At 37.0% G+C, this 24,718-nt stretch overlaps 1 protein-coding gene and 1 non-coding gene across 3 annotated transcripts in view; one reads left to right on the forward strand and one right to left on the reverse strand.

The window, feature by feature from the left end:
* LOC126461624 (zinc finger protein 845-like) overlaps positions 1 to 12,363 on the forward strand; it is a 44,758-nt gene extending 32,395 nt beyond the window's left edge. Inside the window, exon 7 of one of the 2 annotated variants that reach the window (XM_050096010.1) lies at positions 9,891 to 12,363. In XM_050096010.1, the coding sequence (XP_049951967.1) occupies positions 9,891 to 11,388 (1,498 nt within the window). In that variant the 3' untranslated portion in view covers positions 11,389 to 12,363. The remainder of the gene's footprint in view (positions 1 to 9,890) is intronic. The other variant, XM_050096011.1, reaches the window with a different exon arrangement.
* Positions 12,364 to 17,150: 4,787 nt separating this feature from the next.
* Positions 17,151 to 17,224, reverse strand: Trnal-caa (transfer RNA leucine (anticodon CAA)). Its single transcript has one exon. It is a non-coding gene; the product is annotated as a tRNA-Leu (tRNA).
* Between the last annotated feature and the right edge of the window lie 7,494 nt (positions 17,225 to 24,718).

A 24,718-nucleotide genomic window follows, 5' to 3' on the forward strand; every position in this document is an offset into this window, starting at 1 on the left:
ATTTTGTTTCAGAAACATTCACATTCAAGAGAGTAGGGTTCAAAGTCAAATCGTTGATACTCAGATTTCCTATTGTTCTTAAATGTGCTATTTCAGCTTAGGTACCCGACTTAATAGCTGTGGCGGGCAAATGATTTTGACATGCGATATTAGATGTTAAAGTTTGACCAATGCAGAACTACAAGCTTTTCATTAACTTTGTGAAATGTATCCTTTTGTACTATTAAAAAATGACAAAATATTTGCTATCAGAGCATATGATATTCCAAAATGCTAAACAAGAAGAATGACCTAGTTGACCATTGCTGCAGTCCTGCCAGGGCTTTAGACCATGTTGATTATAAAATTCTAGTAGGGAAATCAAAACACTATGGTGTTAAGAACTTTCATGTTGTGTAGTGGAAAATAGAAATTAGAGGGTCATATTCAAAAATGATATATGACAATCTAAAATTTAATTTGATGTAGGGAAACATTAATGATGATGATCCTTATATTTCAGTATTTGACAAAATCCTGCTCATTTGACATCAATAATTTATCAAAGACACTGGAGGGCAAGTATACTGACAAGGGGCCCAAACACCATGACACCAAACAGAACCAGAAGTATAATATACCACACTCTTAATGGTCAAAGCAAGGAAGCTGTCGTAACCTTTCTATAGAAACTCATATTATGCAGCTTCAAACAAATTGAGTGACACACACTTGAAGTTGAGCTAAATGGGTTCACACTTAATTTACTCCATGCATGAAATTCATGTGCATCCAGGTGGTTAATAAAGTGAGGTGGCACCAGCATATAGATAAGTTAACCAAAACACTCTGCCAGGTTTCCACTTAAAAATTTCTCTCATTGTGTTGACCTGCAGCAGAATGGTTAGCATACTTAGCATGCCTTTGCTCAGTACCATCCTTTAGTGTATTCCTCTGGAACTTTGCATCTAATGCAGGAGCCACTTCTGGGACTGCTGAATTATTAAACTTGTGTGACAATATATTTGCTCAGTAATGGTATTTATGGTAGTTAATAAGAGTGATAGACTGAAATTTACAACCACAGTAACAGAAGTTAAAATAATTCCACATAAACAATGAATCTGTGTCTAGGGTCTAGAAAGGAGTTTCCAATTGTGGTGCAAAAACCTGTAACATGTTGGTTATCTAGCAGAAGATAGGAAATTTCCAAAATTAAAATGAGAAATTTCTGTAATTTATCAAAATTGGACTTGCAGATTTAAATTCTTGAGAACAAAAAACTTCATATTAAACATGCTTTTAATGTTTCCAGTATACAGACAGTGTGCAGTGCTTTCTGAAATCATTGAAATTATATAGCTGCTTTTCTTGTAAAATTCACACAGGGTGATTCCATGAAGTTACAAACTTTCAGGGATGACGGAGGAGAATAGATGTTTCAGTTTAACCCTTTAACTGCTCTGAACGTGTTAATGCGCGCGCCTTTGTACCTGTCCCTGTGTGCTCCGAACGTGTTTACACGTGCCACCAGTCCTTCTACCTGGTACTCTGAACGTGTCTGCACGTAGACATGTTCACAGTAGGACTGGTGGCGCGCATAAACATGTTCAGAGCACACAGGGACAGATACAGAGGCACGCACGTTAACACGTCCAGAGCAGTTAAAGGGTTAAGGTAAGAGTCCCTAGTCAAAAAATGACAGAGTCCAAAGTTATAAGTGAAAATTGTTCTGTTACCTCTGACTGTGGAATACATGTGCTGATATTGTTGCTAAGAGCGTAGGGAAGGCTTTCAGAGGAAGTATTATAAACCAAACCAAGAAAAAATTCTAATAAAAATGGGCTCTAAGAGTGATAAGCACTTCTTCCATAGAAGATATGTTATCACAATAGCGAAGAAGAATGAGGCCCCTAGCACTTAAGGTATGCTTTTTAAAACTTATATTTACTGTACTTTTTTCTTGTTTTGATCAATGCTACCTCCTCCAAAAATAAGGAAACCAAAGAGCTTGCAGTAGAAAAAAGTTATTCGTGGTATCGAAGATGAAAAATTGCTCATAGCTCTGAGGTGTGCATTTTAGAGCTCGCATGTTTTTTCCTTGTTTTGGTTCATACTACCACCCTGTACATGTATTCCACTATCAAACGTACCAGAAAAAATTTTTCTATTTATAGTCTGTCGTTTCTGCCGCAGGATCTATCATCTCAGATTGATAAATGTACCAGAATCTGTCACCCTTGAACATTTGTAACATCATGGAATCACCCTGTATGTCAAGTAAATCTCATAATTGTCAGTATGAATAGATTAGCATGGTTGTTAATATATTTAACAGAAGTGTCCTTTAATAAATGCCTCTGTCTGTTAATGAATGGCATTACTTGTTCCACATCCCTGAAGGCTCTCCTTCATTACGCTTTGTGATCGCGTGAATGAATTTGCACTAGTCAGACAGAACTGTGTTTTCAACAAAATGAAGATTATTTAGATACATTCCATTAACTGCTGTTTTTCTTCATTTTCTCAGTTTATGGTTCTGAAAACTACCTCTAGAGCTACTGAGAGCAGTTTTGGATATATCATTTCTCCATGACTGACTCATAAATTCTAAATTTCTCACTACCCTGGTGAAGTCCAATGGAGGTTGTAACACGGACTTAATAGTTTCTTCTGTATACTAACAGTGGAGGTTTCGTTGTATTGTCCTGTTTCATTCTCTTGTTTCTTTGTACTACATCCACTTCTTGACACCAGCGTGTTCCTTTGTCTTCTCAAAATGTAACATTCCCCCTTTGATGTTGATTTAATCATCTCCCCCCCCCCCCCCCCCCCCCTGTGTCCTTGTGAGGTAGAATCATACAACATTGTCAAAATTTTGGCAAAGTGCCATCTTCTCTAAATATTTAAAAAAAAAAAAAAAAAAAAAAAAAAAATTGTCAGTTGTGTTAGTAATACATTTCCTCAAACATTAATAATTGTTTCCAACACTTTCCCTTCCTTCGAACTTTAAATGGCTTTATACACCAGATCTGATGTTACTTCCAGAATGTAATTATTTTTGTTATTAACTAGTCCTTTATTTAACTATAAAAAATTAAAGAATCGTGGAATGCTTGAACAGTTTTTGTCTGTTGTTAATTACTGTGCATCTAAACTGATGAAATGTCTTCACAGTGGAAGTTCTGTTCTGTCTTGTCCTGTCCTGTTTTCTTCACATTGTTACTATTTTTCAGCAGTTTCTTACCAATTTACAGTGTATCTTCTCATATCTGCTGCCACATTTCTAAATAGTTTTGTTTAATTCAGCATATTGTATCATTTGCTTCTGTTTTATAGAAGTCTCATTACATTTCCTTTCCTCTGCATTCTTCATATTTGCATGTTCTGATGATGTTGGCACAAGTACATCTGTTAAATAATGATTGCTTTTGTCTCTCTGTATAATATTCAGTTTCTAAGGTGGTGACCTTTGCGCTTGATTCAGTCTGGTACACTTCTTTATTCTTAAATAATTTCTCTTGGTCTAAATTTCTCACATCCTGCTTGATGAGTATTTTTCTTTCTAACTTTACAGTAAAACCACACTGTTACACTTTTCAAGGGACTTCAGAAAAATTGTGTAAAATGTGGGAAATAATGTTTCAAACTGTAAAAGCTAGGCACAGGATACCCCCTTGCACTTTATGTAGGATATATGTGCATAAAACATCAAAAGACTTGTCAGGGACTTGTTTATTATCTGATGAAGATTTATTATCTAATAAAAATTGTTGATGTAACTGGAACTGATAACTCTCTGGGAAGTAGACACGTTTGACTCAATTTCATGTCAATTAATGTTTTTGAAAACCTGCATCTGTCATTCACTATAAAATGAAATAATGCACTAGTTACGTATTTTTTCATGCTTAACATGATGCGTTCCGAGAATTTTTTCTCATTGTCAAGTGGAAGTGTGTACATAAGTATTTTTGTGTAGTGTTTGAATATGTCGTTCTGTGTCGCTTGCACTGTAGTCGTCTTTTTGAGGTTATCAGGTACTGTGCCTCATCAGTTATGTAGAAAACCACACACCACACACACAGTCATTCACATCTTCCGTTTGTGTAACATCACAAAAAATACATATGTAAATACTGCACTTGGCAACGAGAATAAATTCTCAAAACATGTTTTGCTCAGCATGAATAAAATACATAACTGGAGCTGTGTTTAAACTAAAAACATTTGAGCAACGCAAAGTGAATGGCAGTGTCAACTAGCGCTCCAAGAGGCCATATGCTGAAACGTGCTTAAATATGGTTCAGCAAAGGTGTCATGATCACAACAATTACAAAACTGCGTTTGCGCAGTAGAGACAGCTTGGAAATGGTTGTGGTTGGTCAGGATATCTTCATTCAAATGAATCTAATTACTCCCATCAGCCACCATGTAAAGTCGAGTTTGGCAGTGACAGGAGATATGGCACGAATTGTTCAAACTTTTACACCTGTACCAGTTTAAATCCACTGAGTAGTCCCCTGGTGTCAAGAAACTTAACCACGCAATATTTGTAAACATACTGGATGGCCAACATCATGCCAGCATTATTTTTTCTTCACAAACATTTTTGCATAATACAGAAATTGCGGGAAAATTATGACGCAAAAGCAGGTGCAAATTAACATTGTGGACATAGGAAATTTGATGGGACCGATAAAAAAATGTCGTAAACAGCAGGAAAATGTTAATTCCGGGAATGTAAAAGCGGCACTATTCTTGATATATATCTTTGTCCTAAACTGCAAGAGCTTACAACCCTTAAAATTCAAAAGTGATTAAGGCCATCACTTCCAGTATAATTTCTAATTTCTTTGTTATTTGATGAAATATCAGTCTTTTTCTTTTTTCTTCATGTCCATTTTGTGTTTCTTTTCTTGTGGAAGAGTGTTCTGCCAACATACGAGCTCTTTCAGTTCTGGTATTATGACCAAAGTTTACAACTAAAGAATCATGTTGTAATTTTCATCCTACTTTAGCATTAAAAACCACCATTATCAGTTTGTCGTGAGATATAAATCTATACTATAGCAACCGTCATGAGGTGCATGGCAGAGGGTACGTCCCATTGCACCAGTTATTAGGGTTTCTCCCTGTTCCATTCACGTATGGAGTGCGGGAAGAATGACTGTTTGAATGCTTCTGTTCCTCCAATAATTATTCTCATCTTATCTTCAAGATACCTAAATGAGTGATGTATAGGGGGTTGTAGTATATTGTTAGAGTAATCCTGTAAGCTGGTTTTTGAAACTTTGTTAATAGACTTTCTCAGGGTAGTTTACCTCTGTCTCAGAGTCTTCCAGTTAATTTCCTTCAGTATCTCTGTGACTCTCTCCCACTAATTACTCAAACCTATGAGTATTCAAGCTGTCCTACTCTGTGTATGTTCAATATCCCCTGTTAGGCCTATCTGGTAAGGGTCCCACACACTTGTACAATATTCTAGAACTGGTCGCACAAGTGATTTGTAAGCAATCTCCTTTGTAGAGTAATTGCACTTACCCAGTATTCTATCAATAAACTGAAGTCTACCACCTGCTTTACTCATTCCATTTCATCTATCAATAAACTGAAGTCTACCACCTGCTTTACTCATTCCATTTCATATACCTACAAAATGTTACACCCAGATATTTGTACGAGTTGGCCCACTCCAGCAGTGACTCTTTTTGTTTTGTGAAGTGCAAAATTTAAATTTCTGAACATTTGGCGCAAGTTGCCAATCTCTGCAACAAGGCATGACTGAATATTTATGCATCTTCTTTCAGATAGTACTGAATTACAGAGAACTGCATCATCTGCAAAAAGCCTGATTTTACTATTAATATTGTCTGAAAGATCATCAATATACAATATGAACAGCAAGAGTCCCAATATAGAGGGTGACACAGAGTAACGGGAATGTTTGAAATGAGTAGTGGCAGTCATGGGCAGGCGGCAGTTAGCGAGTAAATAGTGCGCCATTTCGGTAATCATGGATCAGTGAAACGGACAACAGCATGTGTTAGCCATAAACAATGATAGTTTGATAGGGGCGCAGAGGGAGTTTCGATGTTTCTATAATTTAGGACCTCATGACGTCGTTCCGTCGAAATGTGTGATAAAATGTTCTATTAATAACTTGGAAGAGGCTGGATCTGCCCACAAGAAGAAACTAACAGGACGACCAAGAAGTGTGCATTCTCCAGCGAACATTGATGTTGTATGCGAGTCTGTCTTACGGAGCTCATGGCGTTCAATTCGTAAGCAAGCAGCAGTGGTTGGAATGTCCTGGGAGGGTGCCCACAAAATTCTTCATCGTAATTTGAAATTTCATCTGTACAAACTACAGATGGTGCAACAATTGAAGGACAAAATTACCAGTTACGATTAGGATTCTGTCAACAAATGATAACAAAAATAAACAATGATGATGAATTTCTAAACAAGTTGTGGATGCCAGATGATGCACATTTTCATCTCATAGTTTATGTGAATAAACAGAACTACCGTTACCGGGCAAACACAAATCCTAATGATGATCATGAGTGCCCTTTACATGCTAGTAAAGTGACAGTATGGTGTGGTGTTTCATCACATGGGATTATCGGACCATATTTTTTCGCAAATGAACGGGGAAACACAATAACTGTCAGTGCCGATCGTTACATGGAGATGTTACGAACTTTCATTACACCTGCATTGAACAACTTTCCAAACGTTCAAAAAGCCTTGTTTCAACAGGACTGAGCGACATCACACACTGCACGGCAATCAATGGCATATGTGCGAGAATTGTTTGGCAACTGTGTGATCTCATGATTTGGTAACATTCCCTGGCCCCTTAGACCATCAGATTTATCTGTTTGTGATTCCGCCCCCTCTTTCTTGTGGGCTACCTCAAGAGCAAAGTCAACATGTCCCGACCAAGAACCCTGGATGAGTTTAAACAGAAAATTTGGGATGCAATTCACAGTATCCCAGCTGAGATGTTGCAGCGGTCAATGAGGAATCTCATCAGCAGATTTCACGAATGTATTCGTATAGGATGAAGCCAACTAAAGGACGTAATTTTTAAAAAATGATAAATGACATCAGTGTTTCATAAATGGCAAAGTTGAAGATTTCAGTTACTATGAATGCAATTTCTTTCCTTCATAACTTCTAGTTTTACTGGATTGCTGAAATGTTCCTGTTTTTCTGTCACCCTGTACTTCCTTGGGGCACACCCAAAGTTACTTCTACATCTAACAATGAGATTTGCTGGCGTTCACTACTTTTCGTATCCGTCATCAGAATGTGAGCATGTTTTCAACAATTTCTTTAATATCTTTTCTTTATTTTTAAAATAACTCTTCCTCTTTCCTGTAGTACAGTTTTTAATTTTACATTTTACCATGAAGCAGTTGGGTTTTGGAGGTCTACATTGTTGGCTGTTTAGCCAAACTGTGTGTAACATGGACTGGGTGCAGAAATAATTTGGTATACCACAAGACCAATTAGTTCCAAAATTCTTTAACTAGAACACCAATGCCCCAACAACCCTACCCATGATACTGTAGCCCACCAGAGTTTGGCAGGATATGTAAATATTGTTGACAATTAACAAAGATGGACAGCTGTTTCGGCAAAGTCCTGAGTGCTTAAGAATCTTGGCACTTGGCAGCGACATGGCTATTTCACATGCTGATCATGGGCCATCAACAGGTATCACTCTTTGTGATTCCCATTACCTATAAAATGACCCATCAAGTTTGTTACCTTATGGAAAGAAACTTCCATAGAAACGCTGACTACTGCATGATGTGTACAGAATGATGCTATAGGGCTAGAGATTATTGTTACGTAATGTCAGAAGGTTAATGGAATCCCTGTCAGATTCCCTATATAGAATTTGCAGCCGAGTCAACCCATTTTTCAACCAAAATATACCGTAGATCCTCTGACCACAAAATTGTGCCCTGTAGTTGAGAGAAAGTACAGGTACTACCAGTTTACAAGAAGGGTTACACAGGTAATCCACAAAACTATCGTCCAGTATCATCGTCATCATCCTTCTATGGTATAGTCTTTACAACAAAATAATGAGGTATTTGTTTTGTAAATAAAAATTGCATTTTCTTGTTGCACTGGATTTTATTTCTCTCAGATGCCTTTTTTATCCATCTTGAGCGGGAAGATGCCATTGTGATAGATGGCGCTGTAATAGTCACAAACGTATAAGTACGTTGTATCATGTAACATTCAGCCAGTGCTAGCGAAAAAAGTGGTCCAACTAAAACATTCATATTTCTTTACATACTACATGAATATGTAATAAAAAATGGGGGTTCCTATTTAAATAATCGCTGTTGATATCCGTTTGACCTATAGCAGCGCCATCTGCTTTCCCCCTTAAAGCTGTACGAATTTCTTTCTTTGTAGTTTTTTCGTTTGATGCTTATTTCGTGAGATATTTTGCCCGATCACTATCAATGGACCACCCTGTATAGGCAGATCTTGGCAAGTTTTGAAAGTGGTGCAGTGGTTGACAACTTATTTCAAACGTTCAGAAACGCAAAGTTGCGCATTTCGTGTAAGGCAAAAAATGCAATATTCAGTGTCTAAAATACACTGTAGGTGCTAAAAAGCTTGAACTTTTGTCATCTGATTGTGCAGTAGAAGCTTGAAGTCTGGAATTTCGCATGATATGCTATTGTGTAAATAAATACTACTCTTATCCAGTCTGTGTGCCGTACATTCTTGAATTACCATACAATTAACTTCTCATAATAAACTTTTTTTTTTATGAGAACATTACAGTAACTGCTTAACCCAGAATCTCCAAATAAACATAACCTTGAACACATTCCAAAAAATTCATTTGCTTTCTCCAGTCTTATTTCAATGTTTCAGTGCAGCTTTAGCTCCAGAGCCAAGATTACTCTGACCTAGGATGATGATACATGGAGCTGGTATTTCCTTTCACGAAGTTGTTGTGATTACCATCCCACCTGAACGATGTGCGCCATCCCTTGAGGTTGTGCTCACCTGTTTATTAAATAATTGTACCAATTCATGTGTTCATGAGCATCCTTTAATAGAAAGGTCAATGTAGGATTACGCATCACTCTTCCAGTTGGATATGTAATAACACATTTCGTAAAAAGCTCTCGTATTAACCATCGTAGAATATTGCTGACGTGGTTGGGACTCGTATTAGATAGATCAAATGAAGGATATTGAAAATATAAAAAGGCCAACATGAGTAGTGATGAGTTTGTATGACTTGCAGGATGCATAACTGAAATGCTGAAGAACTTGAAGAAAAGACATAATCCATTTTATGAAATTGTATTTTGTTTAAAGATCCAGTATGGGCAAAGGAAAATACTACAGTCCCCTACATAATGCACTCACATTGACTGTGTAGACAAGATCAACTAATTACAGCAGCACATCCACATTTAAGCAGTCTTTTTCATACGTTCATTACACTAATGAGATGGGGAGAAACCCAGTTATATGGTGCAATGGGAAGCCATGCACTTCAGAGTGGTTTGCAGAATGGATGTAGATGCACACTATGAACATCCAAATCAAGCACTGTGATCTACCATTGCTGCTTCCCTTAATGTTTAGCAAAGTGTAGTTAAAGGCCTTCCTCCCACTTCTTAGTAGCAACCTTTTGCATTGTACGTTTTGTTGTTATTTACTTCATTAGCTGTATCTTATTATTGATAAATAATGAAGTTTAAATTTATTGTTTGATCTTATAACAGGTACAATCAGAAGTTTGATTCTGTATATTTTATTATTAATATTGATTTTGTGAACACATTTTTATAATTTAAATACACTGGAGATTTTATTTTCTTAATGCATTTTTTAATATTTACCTTTGCTTTCAGCAGTTTGCAGAAACGAGAATGGACAAGTAACAGCATCAGGTGTGATGGGTGCAACCTGCTGTTTATGAATTTGAACAGGCTACGTTCACACAGAGCAGTAGTTCATAGTCGTTTGCATTTTAAGTGTCAGATGTGTAGCAAACTCTTTGGGCAACAAAATAGTTTGAAGCAGCACATCGCAATTCACAGAAAAAGATATACTTGCAAAATATGTTTTGAGTCATTGCCAACATACCAGCTAATGCTTTCACATCGGAGATCTCATATCAAGAAGGGACCTAACTCAAGTGAGATACCTGATGGTAAAGATCTGAATACTGTGCCTTGTATACCTGAAAACAGACACACCAATGTGTGTATTACTCCTGAAACCACAAAAACAGAAGAATCACCTGCACAAGTGAAAATTGAGTCAGAGACTTCCATTGAAACTGTATTAGGCAGTGAAGTTTTAAACACAAGCAAAGATGAACAATCACTGCCTGAAACTGGAGGTGAAACTACAATCTATGAATTCTCAGATGAAAGGCTCAGTGCTGCAACAGATCCTGAAGTTAAGTTTGTGGAGTCTTCTGACTTAACTAATAATAGAGATGAAGCTGAACAGAAATTTCATCCTTTAACAGAGGTTGAAGCTCCATTATTAAATATTATCACTCCTTTATCTGGTGGCATTGACAGAAGAGGACAAATATTTCAGGAACCTGAAATTGTGGAAGCTGTTAATTCCATTAAAGAAGACAGCTTACAGTATGAGCATCAAATATGTCAAGTTGAATATGACTCAACTTTTGTTGACCATTCTACTGTGCATGAGATTGTTACATTTGTTGACAGTGAGGCATCAAATAATAGTACTGAACTCTATCACTGTTCGACCTGTAATAAAATATTTACTACCGAATTGGCTTACAGGAATCATGCATCAAAACATTCTATGGAGAAAAAATTTGTTTGTGGTACGTGTAAGAGACCATTTGCACATCAGTGGGCTCTTGACAGTCATTTAAGAATACACTCTGATGAGAAACCATTTGCTTGCAATTACTGTGGTGAAAAATTTTTGTTCAAGCGATCATTAGTTGTACATGAGCGTATACATACTGAAAACAAATCTTTTAAATGCAATGTATGTGATAAATGTTTTAACTCTGTAACAAGACTGAAGCAGCATATCATTACACATTCAGATGACTGGCCATTTCGATGTACATTTTGTTCCAAAGAATTTAGACGCAGAGAAGCTTTGAAAAATCATGTAGCAAAACACACAGATGAATGTAAATTATGTAATCACAAACCTGATGTAAAAGGAAGAAAAGAGGGTAATGACATACTAGAAGAAGTTGCTGATAGTAAAATGGAGGAACCAGGCTCTTCCTCAGATAACACAATTATCTTTGGTGAATTTGGTTCATCAGATATTGTTATTGAAAGCCATGCAGATTCCACACCTTTGATAAATGACAGTAATGTTGCTTGTGAATATGTCATTTGATAAGAATTTGAAGGAAACTTTGTCTCTCGAGATCAATACAGAATTGTACCATAAAATTGTATGACGGAGTTAGACATCCATTGTATTAATTTGCCTGCTTCAGTTCAGAAGCCAAACCCATTTTGCCTGTAATAGAACTGTAAATTTTATTGTAATTATCTTTTCTATGTGTTACTTGTGTATAATATATTTTGTAATGAAATCTTCAGCTTCATAGTATGACTTATTTCTACCATCACAACTCAGTAAAGTAATGTAAATTTTGACACAAATAAGAACTGTGAGACTGTTTCGCCAAAGCAAAACAATTTTGTATACATTATTTGTTCAGTATTCTCTTCAGATACATGTATCTTGTTATTCATGAATTTGTCAACAGTGTTTCTGAACTGTCATTATCATGATGTGTGTTAATTATTGGGGATAACTGGAATCAATTTTTAGACACTCATTATATGCAGACCTGCAGAAATGTAATGGCTCCAAATTTCCGAATTTATGTGGGAACTGTTAAAAGCTTTTTAAGTAAAATGAATGTTATTAACGTTGTACATCTGTATTCTTTCCCAACTAGAGACCAGTTTGTTAATTCTGCCACTGCAGAATGTTTGACTTCGTTGACAGCCAAATCTCATCTCTGCTTGCACCACTTCATCGCTGTTAAAGTGAAGTCCTCGAGATGGGTGAAAATGTGATGGAGTCAAGTCAGAACTGTACAGAGAACAATTGGTAACAGTGAACCCAATGCATCTGGCACTTGTGTGTGATTTGGTGGTTTGCTATTGTCATGCCTAAGGCGAGGATGCTTCGTGTGTGGAAAAAATTTTCAAATTTGATATCGGTCAAATGTGCTGTTCCTCGTGCACCAGCAGTTACTTTACACACTACCATGTTATGTGCTACAATTCAGAGCCCTTGTATCAGCTGTGGGCTGCAAATATGTAGTTATGAAGAATACAGATGTAGAATGCTTATAATATTTGTTTTTTATTTTAAAAGCTTTAAGAATTTTCACAAAAAAAAAAAAAATATATATTCAAAGGCATTGCTTTTCAGCATAAATGAAAAATAAACAATCTTGTTCTTCTAGTAGCATGCTATGTGAAAATAGGTTTCATGTTGGTCAGAGAGTATTATCATAGACAGGATGTTTTGCAGTGACTGTTTGAGGGTAGGTACTGAGCTCAGTTACAAATATAGATGCTTTGTTATATTTTGCAAGCTATATCACAGTTAAAATCAGAAATTTCATATGCCATACCATTAACTTCACTATATTTTGTCAGTGTGAGAAATAATTTCTAAACAGTAAGGGAAAAGTAAAATCTACAGACTGTAATTATACAGAAAATTGCCATGTTTAATAAAAGGACCAGTTGTAATTAAAGAAACACCAATGTGAAAATGAAAACAATTTGTATATAATTGTTTGACAATGGGATATTGCAGATTTGAGAAGGGAAGAGAAACAGAGCAGTGTTGCAAAAACTGTGAGTCAGTTGCTCAGAATTATGGACTGAAAAACCTGTAGAATTGTCTTCATTGTTCCATGTGTCTGTTGCTTTTTCAGTTACCACACAGGCAGATGGAATGTATTATTTGCGATATTAGCTGAAGAGTCCCACTGCTAGATTCTGCTGTAAGCAAAGAAAGTGGTATATTGTGGCCCCTGTTGAAAACAAACAAAAAGGCATCTTTTTAGTCATAAAGGCTCGTACAGAATAGTTACACAATGCATCCTTGAGTATCGGTGAAGCATGTTAAATTTTAACAGAAATTTGTTCACAGGGACTTTTGAACAGACGATAGAGATTATTTAAGTAATACACGGCAAAGTGAACTGAAGACTTGGCGACCGGCTGCTGCATGTTTACACCCAGAAGTGAAAAGGGGTGGGAGGTAGTAAATAGTGCAGACTTAAGTATTCTAACACATGGAATGCTGTCTTACAGATTTCAATGCACTCTTTTGCATAACTAGATTGTACTACTTGCACACTATCACTGTGACAGTTACTCAAAATATAAAATGTATAAATGCATTTTTTTTTTTTTTTCTGACTAAATCACACGCTGCTTTCATTCTGGTGCGTCATACTTACAAAAAAGCTAGTGTTGTATGGCATTTTTGAGATTCACATCACCTGCACATGGGGACTCATTTATTCTGGCACCTTTTGAAACCATATCCCGTGACAAAGCTTTTTCTCTGTTTCCTTGCTAACCATGAAGGTCCAGTTCTGAGAGATTAAAGCATTAATAATCATCTTGTGGCGTTGCAGGTTTTTTTTTTTTTTTTTTTTTTTTTAGCTATTCTGCTACGCAATGTACAACTTATTGTGGTTTTGATATTGTGGTGTTTTCTCAGATGTTGTTGGGGAAGTGAATGGGCAGATGTGACTTATGGTCGCTTGACACTGCACTTTCTCGGATTTTTCAAAACATAGGCAGAGTTTTTGCCGCCATTACGTGTTGTTGTTGTTGTTGTTGTTGTAACTTCGCCAACAGCATACGAAAACGCGCCACAATATCAAAACCATGAGAAGTTGTACATTGTATAGGAGAATAGCTACCAAAATAAATGTCCAATAGTATCATGTAACTTAAAAAATAAAAAAAAGAACCCACTGAAAGTAGCACAAAATGTGCTGAAACATGTCTGGGTGAAATAAAACAGAAAAAAGGTGTCGTGCATAAGGCGGAATTTCTCTTCCCATCCCTAAATCATTAATGTTTTCGCAAATTTTATATTTCATTTTATTGTTCATATCACAGAAATTGGTGCCTAATAACATATTTATCCATATTGTCAGTGGTATAGAACTTTACCATGGCTGTGTCTAGTCACGAGACCTAGTTAGTTTTCGCAACAGCTGTGTCTATGGGTCACTTTGTTGGGTAGTAATTGGTTTGTTCTGTTGATATCCTTTTTATTCCCAAAAAATGCTGCTTTGCTAGTTTTTATATACAGTTATTGAATATTTTATAGGAAAATCAACAACGGGATTTGAAGAAATAGTTTTCTGTCTGGTTTATTGCTATCATTCTTAAAAATGCAAGGATATGAGATTCGTAACCTTACTTCCACTCTCCTTGGCAGGGGAAGGACATCACACTTTTCATTGTTTGGCATTGGAAAGCCTAACTAGATTTTTATATGTGTACTAAAAGTATATTAGACGTACTGGGTGCCAATTCCAGTTTTATTGCCTGAAATGTCTTTTATTGTGTCGAGGAATCGACAGAGATTACAAATCAAAGATTGTCAAAATCTAACTGTATAGAAAACATTCACATAATCCTTTCACTGTTAGTGTCTCATTCAGGCAGTATTTAATGCATGGTTACATCACTTAGTAAAACGTTGTAATATTCATATTATTCCCTTGGAACTTGTCTGTTTCACACACATTGTCACCAAATCTTTAGTTTTTGCTACTGCAGCCAGAAGTTTTTGTATATGCCATGGGCACAGATAGGTGTGCTAAAGGATGTTTCCTATCTTGTCCATACTGCTTCAATAAAGACCCAATCAAACTCTTTCTTATAAAACACTGAAAGAGGACTATAGTGTAATTGATGAATAAAAGCTCTACTCACAAGTGGTGGCTGGAGAATACACATGTGAAGGTACTGAGATTTGCAAGCTTTTGGTGCCAGTGGCTCCTTCTGGTAGTAGAGTTGAAGGGGAAGGAAGAAGTGTGAAGGAAAAGGGCTAGTGAGGTTTAGGTAATAGGGAGAGTTTGGAAAAGTTGCCTAGAACCCCCGGACAGGAGAGACTTACTGGACAGGAAAGCCTGAAAGAGGTGGTTCCCCACCGCTCACCCACCCATTGTGATTTGGAATTTTGGGAATGTTCTTTAGGTCAGTTTTGAAGTTAAGGTATCTGGCATACAGCACAGAGCTGACTATGAAAGGATGTAGACCTCGTGCAGCCGCATACAGTTTGGGCCTTCAGAGAAGTACACCAGATCATACTTGCTTCTCTTCCCTATCTTATAATCATGTAGTGAGTATAGTTGCACTCAGTTCCTGTGTAGTGTTAGAAAAGTGTGTGTTGGATAAAGTGCAAGTTTGGATTGGTCTTGCACAGGTTGATACAGAAATACTCCGAATTCTTCTTCTGGCCTCCATCCCTTCTACTCAGGATCCATTTGACATTGTCATTTTAAGATTCCCGGTAGTGCCACAGAATAGTCAGACACATGCAGTAATTTCATTTGACTCTTTTACTGTCATTCTTGTTCCTCGGTTTCCCAGGTTGCATATAGTCAGTTTACATGCTCCAGAATGAATTTTCACACTACAGCAGTGTGCCCACAGATGTGAAAATTCCTGTCAGGTTAAAATAATTACACTTATCCCGTGCCTGTGAAAGATGAAGGTCCCAGATTCAAGTCATGGTCCAGTACACAGTTTTAATCTGCTCAGATGTCTCAGTTTGTACACTGTCTAGTTCTCTCAGGTAGAATTTTTGGGGTTTTAGACACTGCTTTAGGTAGACATTTAGAACCACAATACACGATTTGCTATGTGCTACCCTTTTTGTGAGCCAGATTTTCTCACTCATATTCGTTGCAATATTCAGGCTTGATTAAAATTTCCACAATGGTGACTTGACTTGTGTCTACAGTCGTGTGATTCTACAGAAGGATAACACAAGATTTGATGCCTTATACTATTTATAGTTTTTGTGGCCAATATCTCTCTTTCTCGACAACAGTCACAGCATTTTGGAACAACAATACCAAACCATAGCTTCTGCCACATTTGCAGTAGACAGGAAAAAATTGCAGCATACACTTCTTTCTTGCCCTTGTCTTAAGGGTATGAGGAGGTGAAATAGCTTTGGTTGTTTTGTATATTCCTTGTTAGTCAATCTTTCAGTGTCTTCAAATATGAATTACAGTAACCTGGCATTGTTGGTGTGACCTTTCCATGTTCCGGCAGGCATATCTTAGCACTATGGTTCACATCATTTAGCATAAAACATTGTTGTGTACTTTTGTTCAAATGGAGAGCAGTTGTACAGTTATTGATGTGATGTATAGTTCTCCCTTCTGTTCCAACCTCTTTCATTACCTCAGTTTCTTACCAATTTTAATGTATGGTAGTGAGACCTGATCATTTTGTGCAAAAAACGTTCCAAAACCAAGGATTGATCAGAAAGAAATGGAGAGGAAGATGTTGAGAATTATTACAACAGAAGCTCTCAGGTTTTCAAATATGATACGGTAAGTCTCCCTGAACCCGGCTGTGCCCGACTCTTCTGAACTGTCCACAATGTCACACCTTGCTAGTCCTTTTCCTCCACCTCTCTTCCTTCTCCGTCAACCCTTCTGCCATGAGGAGCAGCCACTGGCTCCAAAAGCTTGCAGATTTCATTATCTTTATATGTGTGTGCTCCTGCCACCACTTGATGAGTAATTTTTTTATCCATCCAATTACATTATATATTCAAAAATTATTTTCATTTTCCCTGATATGTTATCAATTGAAGACATAGTCTGACAGTGAGTCCGTGATCATATTTTTGGCACTTTATTTTCTAGGTTCGTCTTGATCACACAAATTTTTACCCTTCACTATTACTGGTTTCGGCTACTGCCATCTTCAGATCATAAAATATTCTGATGTCAAACTAAACATGTAGGTACATAGTAGGTGCTCAAATTATATTGATATATATTAAAAACAGAATAGGACCAAATACACCACCTGAGGAACAAGTGTTTGTGTAACTTCCTGGCAGATTAAAACTATGTGCCCGACCGAGACTCGAACTCGGGACCTTTGCCTTTTGGGGGCAAGTGCTCTACCACTGAGCTACCGAAGCACGACTCACGCCCGGTACTCACAGCTTTACACACAGGAGACGAGGTACTGGCAGAAGTAAAGCTGTGAGTACCGGGCGTGAGTCGTGCTTCGGTAGCTCAGTGGTAGAGCACTTGCCTGCGAAAGGCAAAGGTCCCGAGTTCGAGTCTCAGTCGGGCACACAGTTTTAATCTGCCAGGAAGTTTCATATCAGCGCACACTCCGCTGCAGAGTGAAAATCTCATTCGGGAAGTGTTTGTGTGTTTATTGTTGGACACATCTTGTACTAAAAATTTATCACCGGCAGATGTGTGAGCTCCATATCTCTACACTTGCATCCTGTTTTCCAGTATGATTTTGACCACTCATTTGGTATTCTTCTTACACCTACTGCTTCTAGCTGGTTTAGTAGTATTTTTTGGTAGTAAACAGTCAAAGGCCTCGGGCAAGTCAAAGTATATCTGTTGTACGCAGTCGTCCTTGTCAAGGGACCACTTTAGTAAATGCTGTAATGGCCGATATTGTACTTCTCCCATTTAGGAAATGAAGCTGTGCCCCCCCCCCCCCCCCCCCCCCTCCGTATATCGTTTTATATCTGTGACATTAATCTAGGAGCTGTGGATTAGTATAGGTGTTGCTTCTGTAAAGAGAATGGAGAAATTTAAGTATATGGATGGACTTCTAAACATCTGCAGTTACCCATCTATTTTCTTTACCTGCTACTGTCAAAGTGGCTAATTTTGGGAATGTCTCCTCAAAAATTAATTTAAACAGTATGCAGAATTTAGGGAAATTAGCATCTACATTAATGAAAATAATCAATTTTTGAACATAAGATATAATGTGATGGAAAAATATTACTTGCCAAGCAGCAGGAGAAAAAATGTATAAAGGTTAAAGAAATGTGCAAGCTTTGAGCCAGTGGCTCCCTCTTCTGGCAAAAGGATTGAAGGGAAAGGAAGGGGGTGAAGGAAAATGACTTGCGAGGTTCCTTCTCTTTCAAACCTTCTGCCAGGAGCAGGAGACACTGGCTCCAAAATCTTGCACATTTCCTTAACCTTTGTTCTCTCTCCTGCTGCCACTTAGAGAATAGATTTCTTTGACTATCCAATTGTATTAGCATCTACATTGTTTTTAAGATATTTCATCCCAGCTTTGATTTGCCAGTGTCCAAGAAAAAGTCTGCTTTTAGTTTTTGAGACTATCCGTTTCTAGATCTGCATTTTCGTAGGTCTTACAGAATCTATCTTTAGTGTTATTAGCTGACAGTAATAATCACAAAGACACACACTTGTAGCAGTGTTTAACACTATTAGCGTGCCAAAAGTGTTTATGAAGTTGTTATTAATTTCACCCTCAACACCTGTTTTAATATTTATGCCTCCACATATTAGATTAGTTTTGGGGGGGCTGAGACACTTTCCAGGACTTAAGTTAATCTGTGTTGAAGAAAGTGTCCACATTACAATAAGACAAAGTGAGTAGTCAGTCACCTGAGGGGCTTCTGAAATTTGAGATGTATTGTTCCTTTTTGGTTTTTTAAAGTGTTTGTTTTTGCACGGTTGTTATTGGTGTCAAATTTCCTCATAACATCTGATTCTGTTTTTGTGCCACATTCTCATTTTGCAGTGTTAACAAAATTGCAGGATGGGGAAAGTGCTAATTTTGTAGTTGGTCTTGATAAGGCAGATAGTTTGAAAAGTGAAGTCTCATTTTCAGGCTGTTTTTTAACCATTCACTTTCATCAAAACATAATTGTAACTCCAAAATTAAATGTGCACCCCATCAGTTACATTTATAATTTTCAGAGCAGACGCATTTATAAAGTTCAGTACGTGTGCCAACAACACGAGTGGTAAATTCAAAGGACAATTCTACCACCACTGAATTAATTTGTACAATGAAATCAGTAAATCCAATTATTGTATTGCGTAGTCAAATTTTATCCATAGATTTTTATGGTAATCATCCCTGATGATGTTCCTGAGCATTTTTCACTTTCATCTAAGAAAATTAGATACCTAATAAATGATGGATTGGCACAATATTTCTGAGAACATATAGTAGAAGAACGCTCATCATATTACAAAGTAATATTTGATGAAACTAGCACTGCTAAAGATTAAGAAAAATTACAAACCGGTATTACATTTTGTCGGAGAATAAGTGTTGCATATCGATGGATTACATAAGAAGATTGTGTTGTCAAAGCAGATGGTGAAATGTTGCATCAGAAATTATGTGAAGCATTTTCTAAAGCCAGCATGCCCTAAATTAGTACCTTATGATGTGGATGACTTGGACCTAATGTCAAGAAAAATGTTTCAGCTTTCACTTAGTTATGTCCAGGAGACCCAAGGCAGACAACTTATAAACATTGGAACTTGTAACACTCGTACAAGGCATAATGACTATGTAATAGCTTTAAGAGTGTTTAGGTGAAGAAGCATATGATTTTCTGGTTAGTATTTAACATTATTTTGACAGTTGCCCTGTTCACTGAAAAGAATGCAATCTAAGTTCAACATTCCACACCACACCACACCTTCAGCCAACATGATTTTGGAATGTTGAGATGGTATCCAATGTTAGTTTCTTAAGCATATATCTCCAAAAAAGTATTATGTCACTCTTCAGTCCAAATCATATAATGCCATTGAGGGGTGCTTGAAAAAAAAAAATGAAAGCAGAACTTTATTTCAGAATTTCGTTTATGGAGCTATTCAGTAAGTTCACCTGTTTTTGAAACCATACACCTGTGATTCACAATTTTCACACAAAAGTAGAAAATATACTTCAAACCATTTTGGCTTGTGTTTTAAAGTTTTCTGCTTTGAGAAAAAATGGAGAGTATTTCTGAAGTGTTTCATAATGAACTCCTTACATTGGATAATCTGCTTCCTCTTGGAAAAACTATTTGTTATTGAACAAGTAACCAAAGAGCAAACTGGAAGAATGTGGTAAGTTGTGGTTTCTAAAGAGTGCCCAAAAAGATTATTTCGCAGCTGGCAAATATGATGTAAAAAGACGTGCTTATCAAGTGCACCACTGAAAAGTTTTAGGTTCTTAGACCCCAAGAAAGAAGAAAGTGCAGAACTACAGTGGCATGTTAAAGGTTGTGAAAATGATTCCATTTGATGTCTGACAATATTACTTATTAGATAAGTGGAAGGTTCTACAGTTTGAAAAAAGGCTACCCTGCTTTAGATAACAAAGGTAGTGGCAGTTACTGGCAGCAGCACAGTTTCCGAAAAATCATTTTAAGGCTTCTCTTACATTTGGCCTGTGAAAGTGCAGACGTAGAGAAAAGATATTCCATTTCGATGCACACAAAGGAAAAGACAAGGCAGTGATGACTGGAAGATTTGTAAACAGCATTTTGACTGTGGGGGGATGCTTTGGCACAGCACTCTCATTTACTTTCTGTGCACATTAGTTCTTATTTAGTGAGAACTTGACTAATGAGAACAGTTCCAATGTGTGGCACAATTAAAACTGTCTTTTTCTCCTGAAAATAATTATAAAGGTAAGAAAGTTGATAGCTCCTGTGTTAAGAATGTTGAAAGTAGTCATATATCATTGTCAACAAACATTATTTCTTTTTGTTATATATGCACAGGACCACAGTGAATGAAAAATTCGTAAGAAATTAGTATATTATGGGCAAATTGGAAACACAGTGCAACACCAGTTGCAGTTTTATGTTCTTAAACCATGACAATTTCCAGCCATCATTGCCTTTTCAAGTGGTTATGTGTTTAATCATGAAGGTACACTTATGCAGACTCAAGAACCCTAGTTTTATAATGACTTTAAAAAGGGGTTTGGTGACTGAAACCAGTCATAGTGTCAGAAAATTAAATTGCAGTGCAGTGCTGCTGTAATTTGTTTCCAGTGTACTATTATTATTATTATTCCCATTTAAAGAGCGTTTGAACTTGAATTCCTTTATGATGATTGTTTGTTTTTTCCGAGCTCAAAATTTCTTCATGTGTTCACTGTGTTGTTTCTTTCGCTCCGCTGTCCATTTGCACCCTGGTCTCTTCTGTGTTGTGGTGTCAAATTTACGTTTTTTGATTATGTTCCTGAATTCAGTTCTATTTTCTGCATTGTTTACTGTTGTGTGCGCTTGTCTGAGGTCCTCTTCAACTTCTTTTATCCATTTTGTTTTTCCCCTGCTGGAGTTGATGACTTTAAGAATTCGCTTTGAAATTCTGTTTTCATTCATCCTGTGGATATGACCGTAGAACTGCATTCTTCTTTTCCTTATTGTATCTGTAATCATGTCTGTGTATTTATATAATTCTGATGTTGGTCTCTTCTTCCAGATCCCTTGCTCTTGTATCGGGCCAAAAATTTTCCTGAGAATTTTCCTTTCTTGTTTCTCTATTTCTTTGATTTTAGTTTGCCCACTTATTTGTGTTGTTTCAGATGCATACAGTGCCACTGGAAGTACGACAATGTTGTAGTGCCTCAATTTTGCGTTAATGGATATGGACTTTTTGTTATAATAGTTCCATGTGAGTTTATATGCTTTCTGTAGTTTTTTTTTTTATTCTTTCCTCATTGGCCTTTAGGTTGATCCCTGATGGCTGGATAAATTCTCCCAGGTACTTAAAATGTGGTACTTGTACTATTTTCTCATGTGAAATTTGCAGGCCAGTTCTTTGTACAATTTCGTGTAACTTCTCTATGGCATTATTGGCTTCTTTTCTATTATTTGTGAGGATAGCTAGGTCATCTGCAAAATACAGTGAAATATTTGAAAGACTTGTCAACACACTAGGTCATTGTCAAAAATTAAAGATGCAGGCAATGCTTTGAGAATGAAAACGCGTTTTGATTCAGTTTACTATTATTGTTTTCTTCACAGGTAAATATCCACAGTTGTGGTACACAGCAAACTCCATGTACCCCATCATCACAGCATGCCGCTAGGGAGCCAAGAAAAAATGATGCAACCTCTGCATGGGGTGCACCTCTTTTTTTTTTTTTTTTTATTTATTTTTCTGTCAAAGTTGCATATCATAAATGCTGACTAGTTTCAAATGGTGGCATTTATTGTAACCATTGCCTGCACCTCTATTATTTGCCTGTAACATAATTACAGTGAAATATTTGAAAGACTTGTCAATACACTAGGTCATTGTCAAAAATTAAAGATGCAGGCAATGCTTTGAGAATGAAAACAGGCATTTCGAACCAGTTACCATTGAAGACTATGTGCGGCTATGACAGAGAACTAAATAAATAATAAGCTGCTGTTGTCATTTCAGTCTGAAGACAGGTTTGATACAATTCTCTGTGCTAATCTTTCTGTGCATGACTCTTTACCTCTGTATAACCAAGACAACCTACATTCATTGGAACCTGGTTGCTGTATTTAGCCCTTGGTCTTCCTCTAAGAGTTTTCATCCCCCTCCGTTACAAAATTGATGGTTCCTTAATGCCTCAAATTTCTTTGTTCTCGTATGTGTTTTATTACCTACTCAATCTATGTATCTAATCTTCAACATTCTTGAGCAGCATCATGTCTTGAAGTCTTCTATACTCTTCTTGTCTGAATTACTTATCATCCATGTTCCACTTCTGTACAAGGCTGTGGTCCAAATACTTCCAGAAAAGCATTCATAACACACAAATTTAATGCTTATCTCACTATAGCCTGTCAGCATTTTATATCATCCTGCTTTGGCTGTCATCAGTTATTCACTGCCCAGATAGGGAAACTGATCTTTTAGTTCTATTATTGTATTTCCTAGTCTGATTTCCTCAACATCACATGATTTAATTTGGCTGCATTCCATTACTCTCGTTTTACTTGTGTTGATGTTCGTCTGATAACTTTCGTTAAAGACACACTCTATTCTGTTCAAATGTTAAAGTTTGTTAATTCTTGCCCTTGAACTTTAATCCTCTTCCCAAGTTTCTCCTTGATTTTCTTTACTTTTTGTAAATTGAAGCAATGGAGAATACTTTGAATATGGTTGCATGGTCATACAAGCTTTATTTTAATGTCACCAGTTTTTTTTTTTTTTTTTTTTTTTTAAGAGAGAGAGAGAGAGAGAGAGAGAAATGGCATACTAAATCTGCAATGTCTCAGAAGCACTCCTTCACGAATTTGCCCTCGGGAAAAGGCTTTAATGACTTGCAATGTTTCTGTTCCGTATAAAACTATCTGTAACCAAATTGTTGCATTGTGTCACGAGGCTGCATTCTGTCTGGCCAAGTCTTTAAGCAAAACTTTCACTGGTCTGCATCATGAGCTAAAAACCTGTGCCAAGCCTAACTGAGTGTTGTCAGGAATACCGAAAAATGTGTCCCGGGTGCAGTACAGCGTGAGCACCTTGTCCTCTCCCCCACGGATATCGTCCGAGGGACGGACTGAAATCAATTGCGGGTTGCCGGTTGCCTAACCATGTTTTAGACCATAAAGGATGAATTCATACCATGTTTGATGTTCAGTATGGTAATATTGTTGTTCTGAAAGTACCCTACTAGTTAGTCTTTGTGGATTGCAGTGTATGGCTTTGTTCATAATTTATATGTTGTAATATGTCTGTGTTGTGGGCGCTAACTGGTGGCAATTTATGTAGCTCTAATTGTAAAAAAAGTGCTGTAATGCTCTCTCACATATACCAGATGTCATGATTTTCTCTAGACATGGTTACCAGAAAACTCAGCCTTGAGAGTATTAGATATTATCTCCCATACCAGTATAAAATAACATTACTTTTCGTCTCTTTGTATTAAGCCTCTGACTGAGTGAACAAAAGTGGAACTTCCCAGTGACAACTGGATCCACAAGATCATCCACTATTCCATGAAACATCTTGAAAGGAATGCACTTCGTGGTACTGCACATGCAAAAAATGTGCTTAGACATTTGTTCTGGTATTGCTTGAATGTTTTACACGTGCAGTCAATCAAATTTTATGAAATATTGCGTTTGTTACCAAGATACAGAAGTAGATAGCAATTTTGTCGAGGTTTTTGCAAATAATTATTATTCCTAAATGCACGAAACAATCAAAACAGAAAAGGAGCTACAGAAAAATGTGTCATAAGAAAGATGTTCTAAATATGGCATAGTTATTCTTTAACCAACAGCACTCGAACCTCGGACAGGGGAGCCTTGTGAACCGTGACAGGGCACCTCAGACCGCATGGCTACCCTGCGCGGCTCATTCGTACAGACAATTACACTCCTGGAAATTGAAATAAGAACACCGTGAATTCATTGTCCCAGGAAGGGGAAACTTTATTGACACATTCCTGGGGTCAGATACATCACATGATCACACTGACAGAACCACAGGCACATAGACACAGGCAACAGAGCATGCACAATGTCGGCACTAGTACAGTGTATATCCACCTTTCGCAGCAATGCAGGCTGCTATTCTGCCATGGAGACGATCGTAGAGATGCTGGATGTAGTCCTGTGGAACGGCTTGCCATGCCATTTCCACAATGTTTATACAATAATTTCTGGTAATGAATTTCATCAGTTGTTA

This window comes from Schistocerca serialis, chromosome 1, assembly GCF_023864345.2.
Source record: "Schistocerca serialis cubense isolate TAMUIC-IGC-003099 chromosome 1, iqSchSeri2.2, whole genome shotgun sequence".
Classification (NCBI taxonomy): Eukaryota; Metazoa; Arthropoda; class Insecta; order Orthoptera; family Acrididae; genus Schistocerca; species Schistocerca serialis.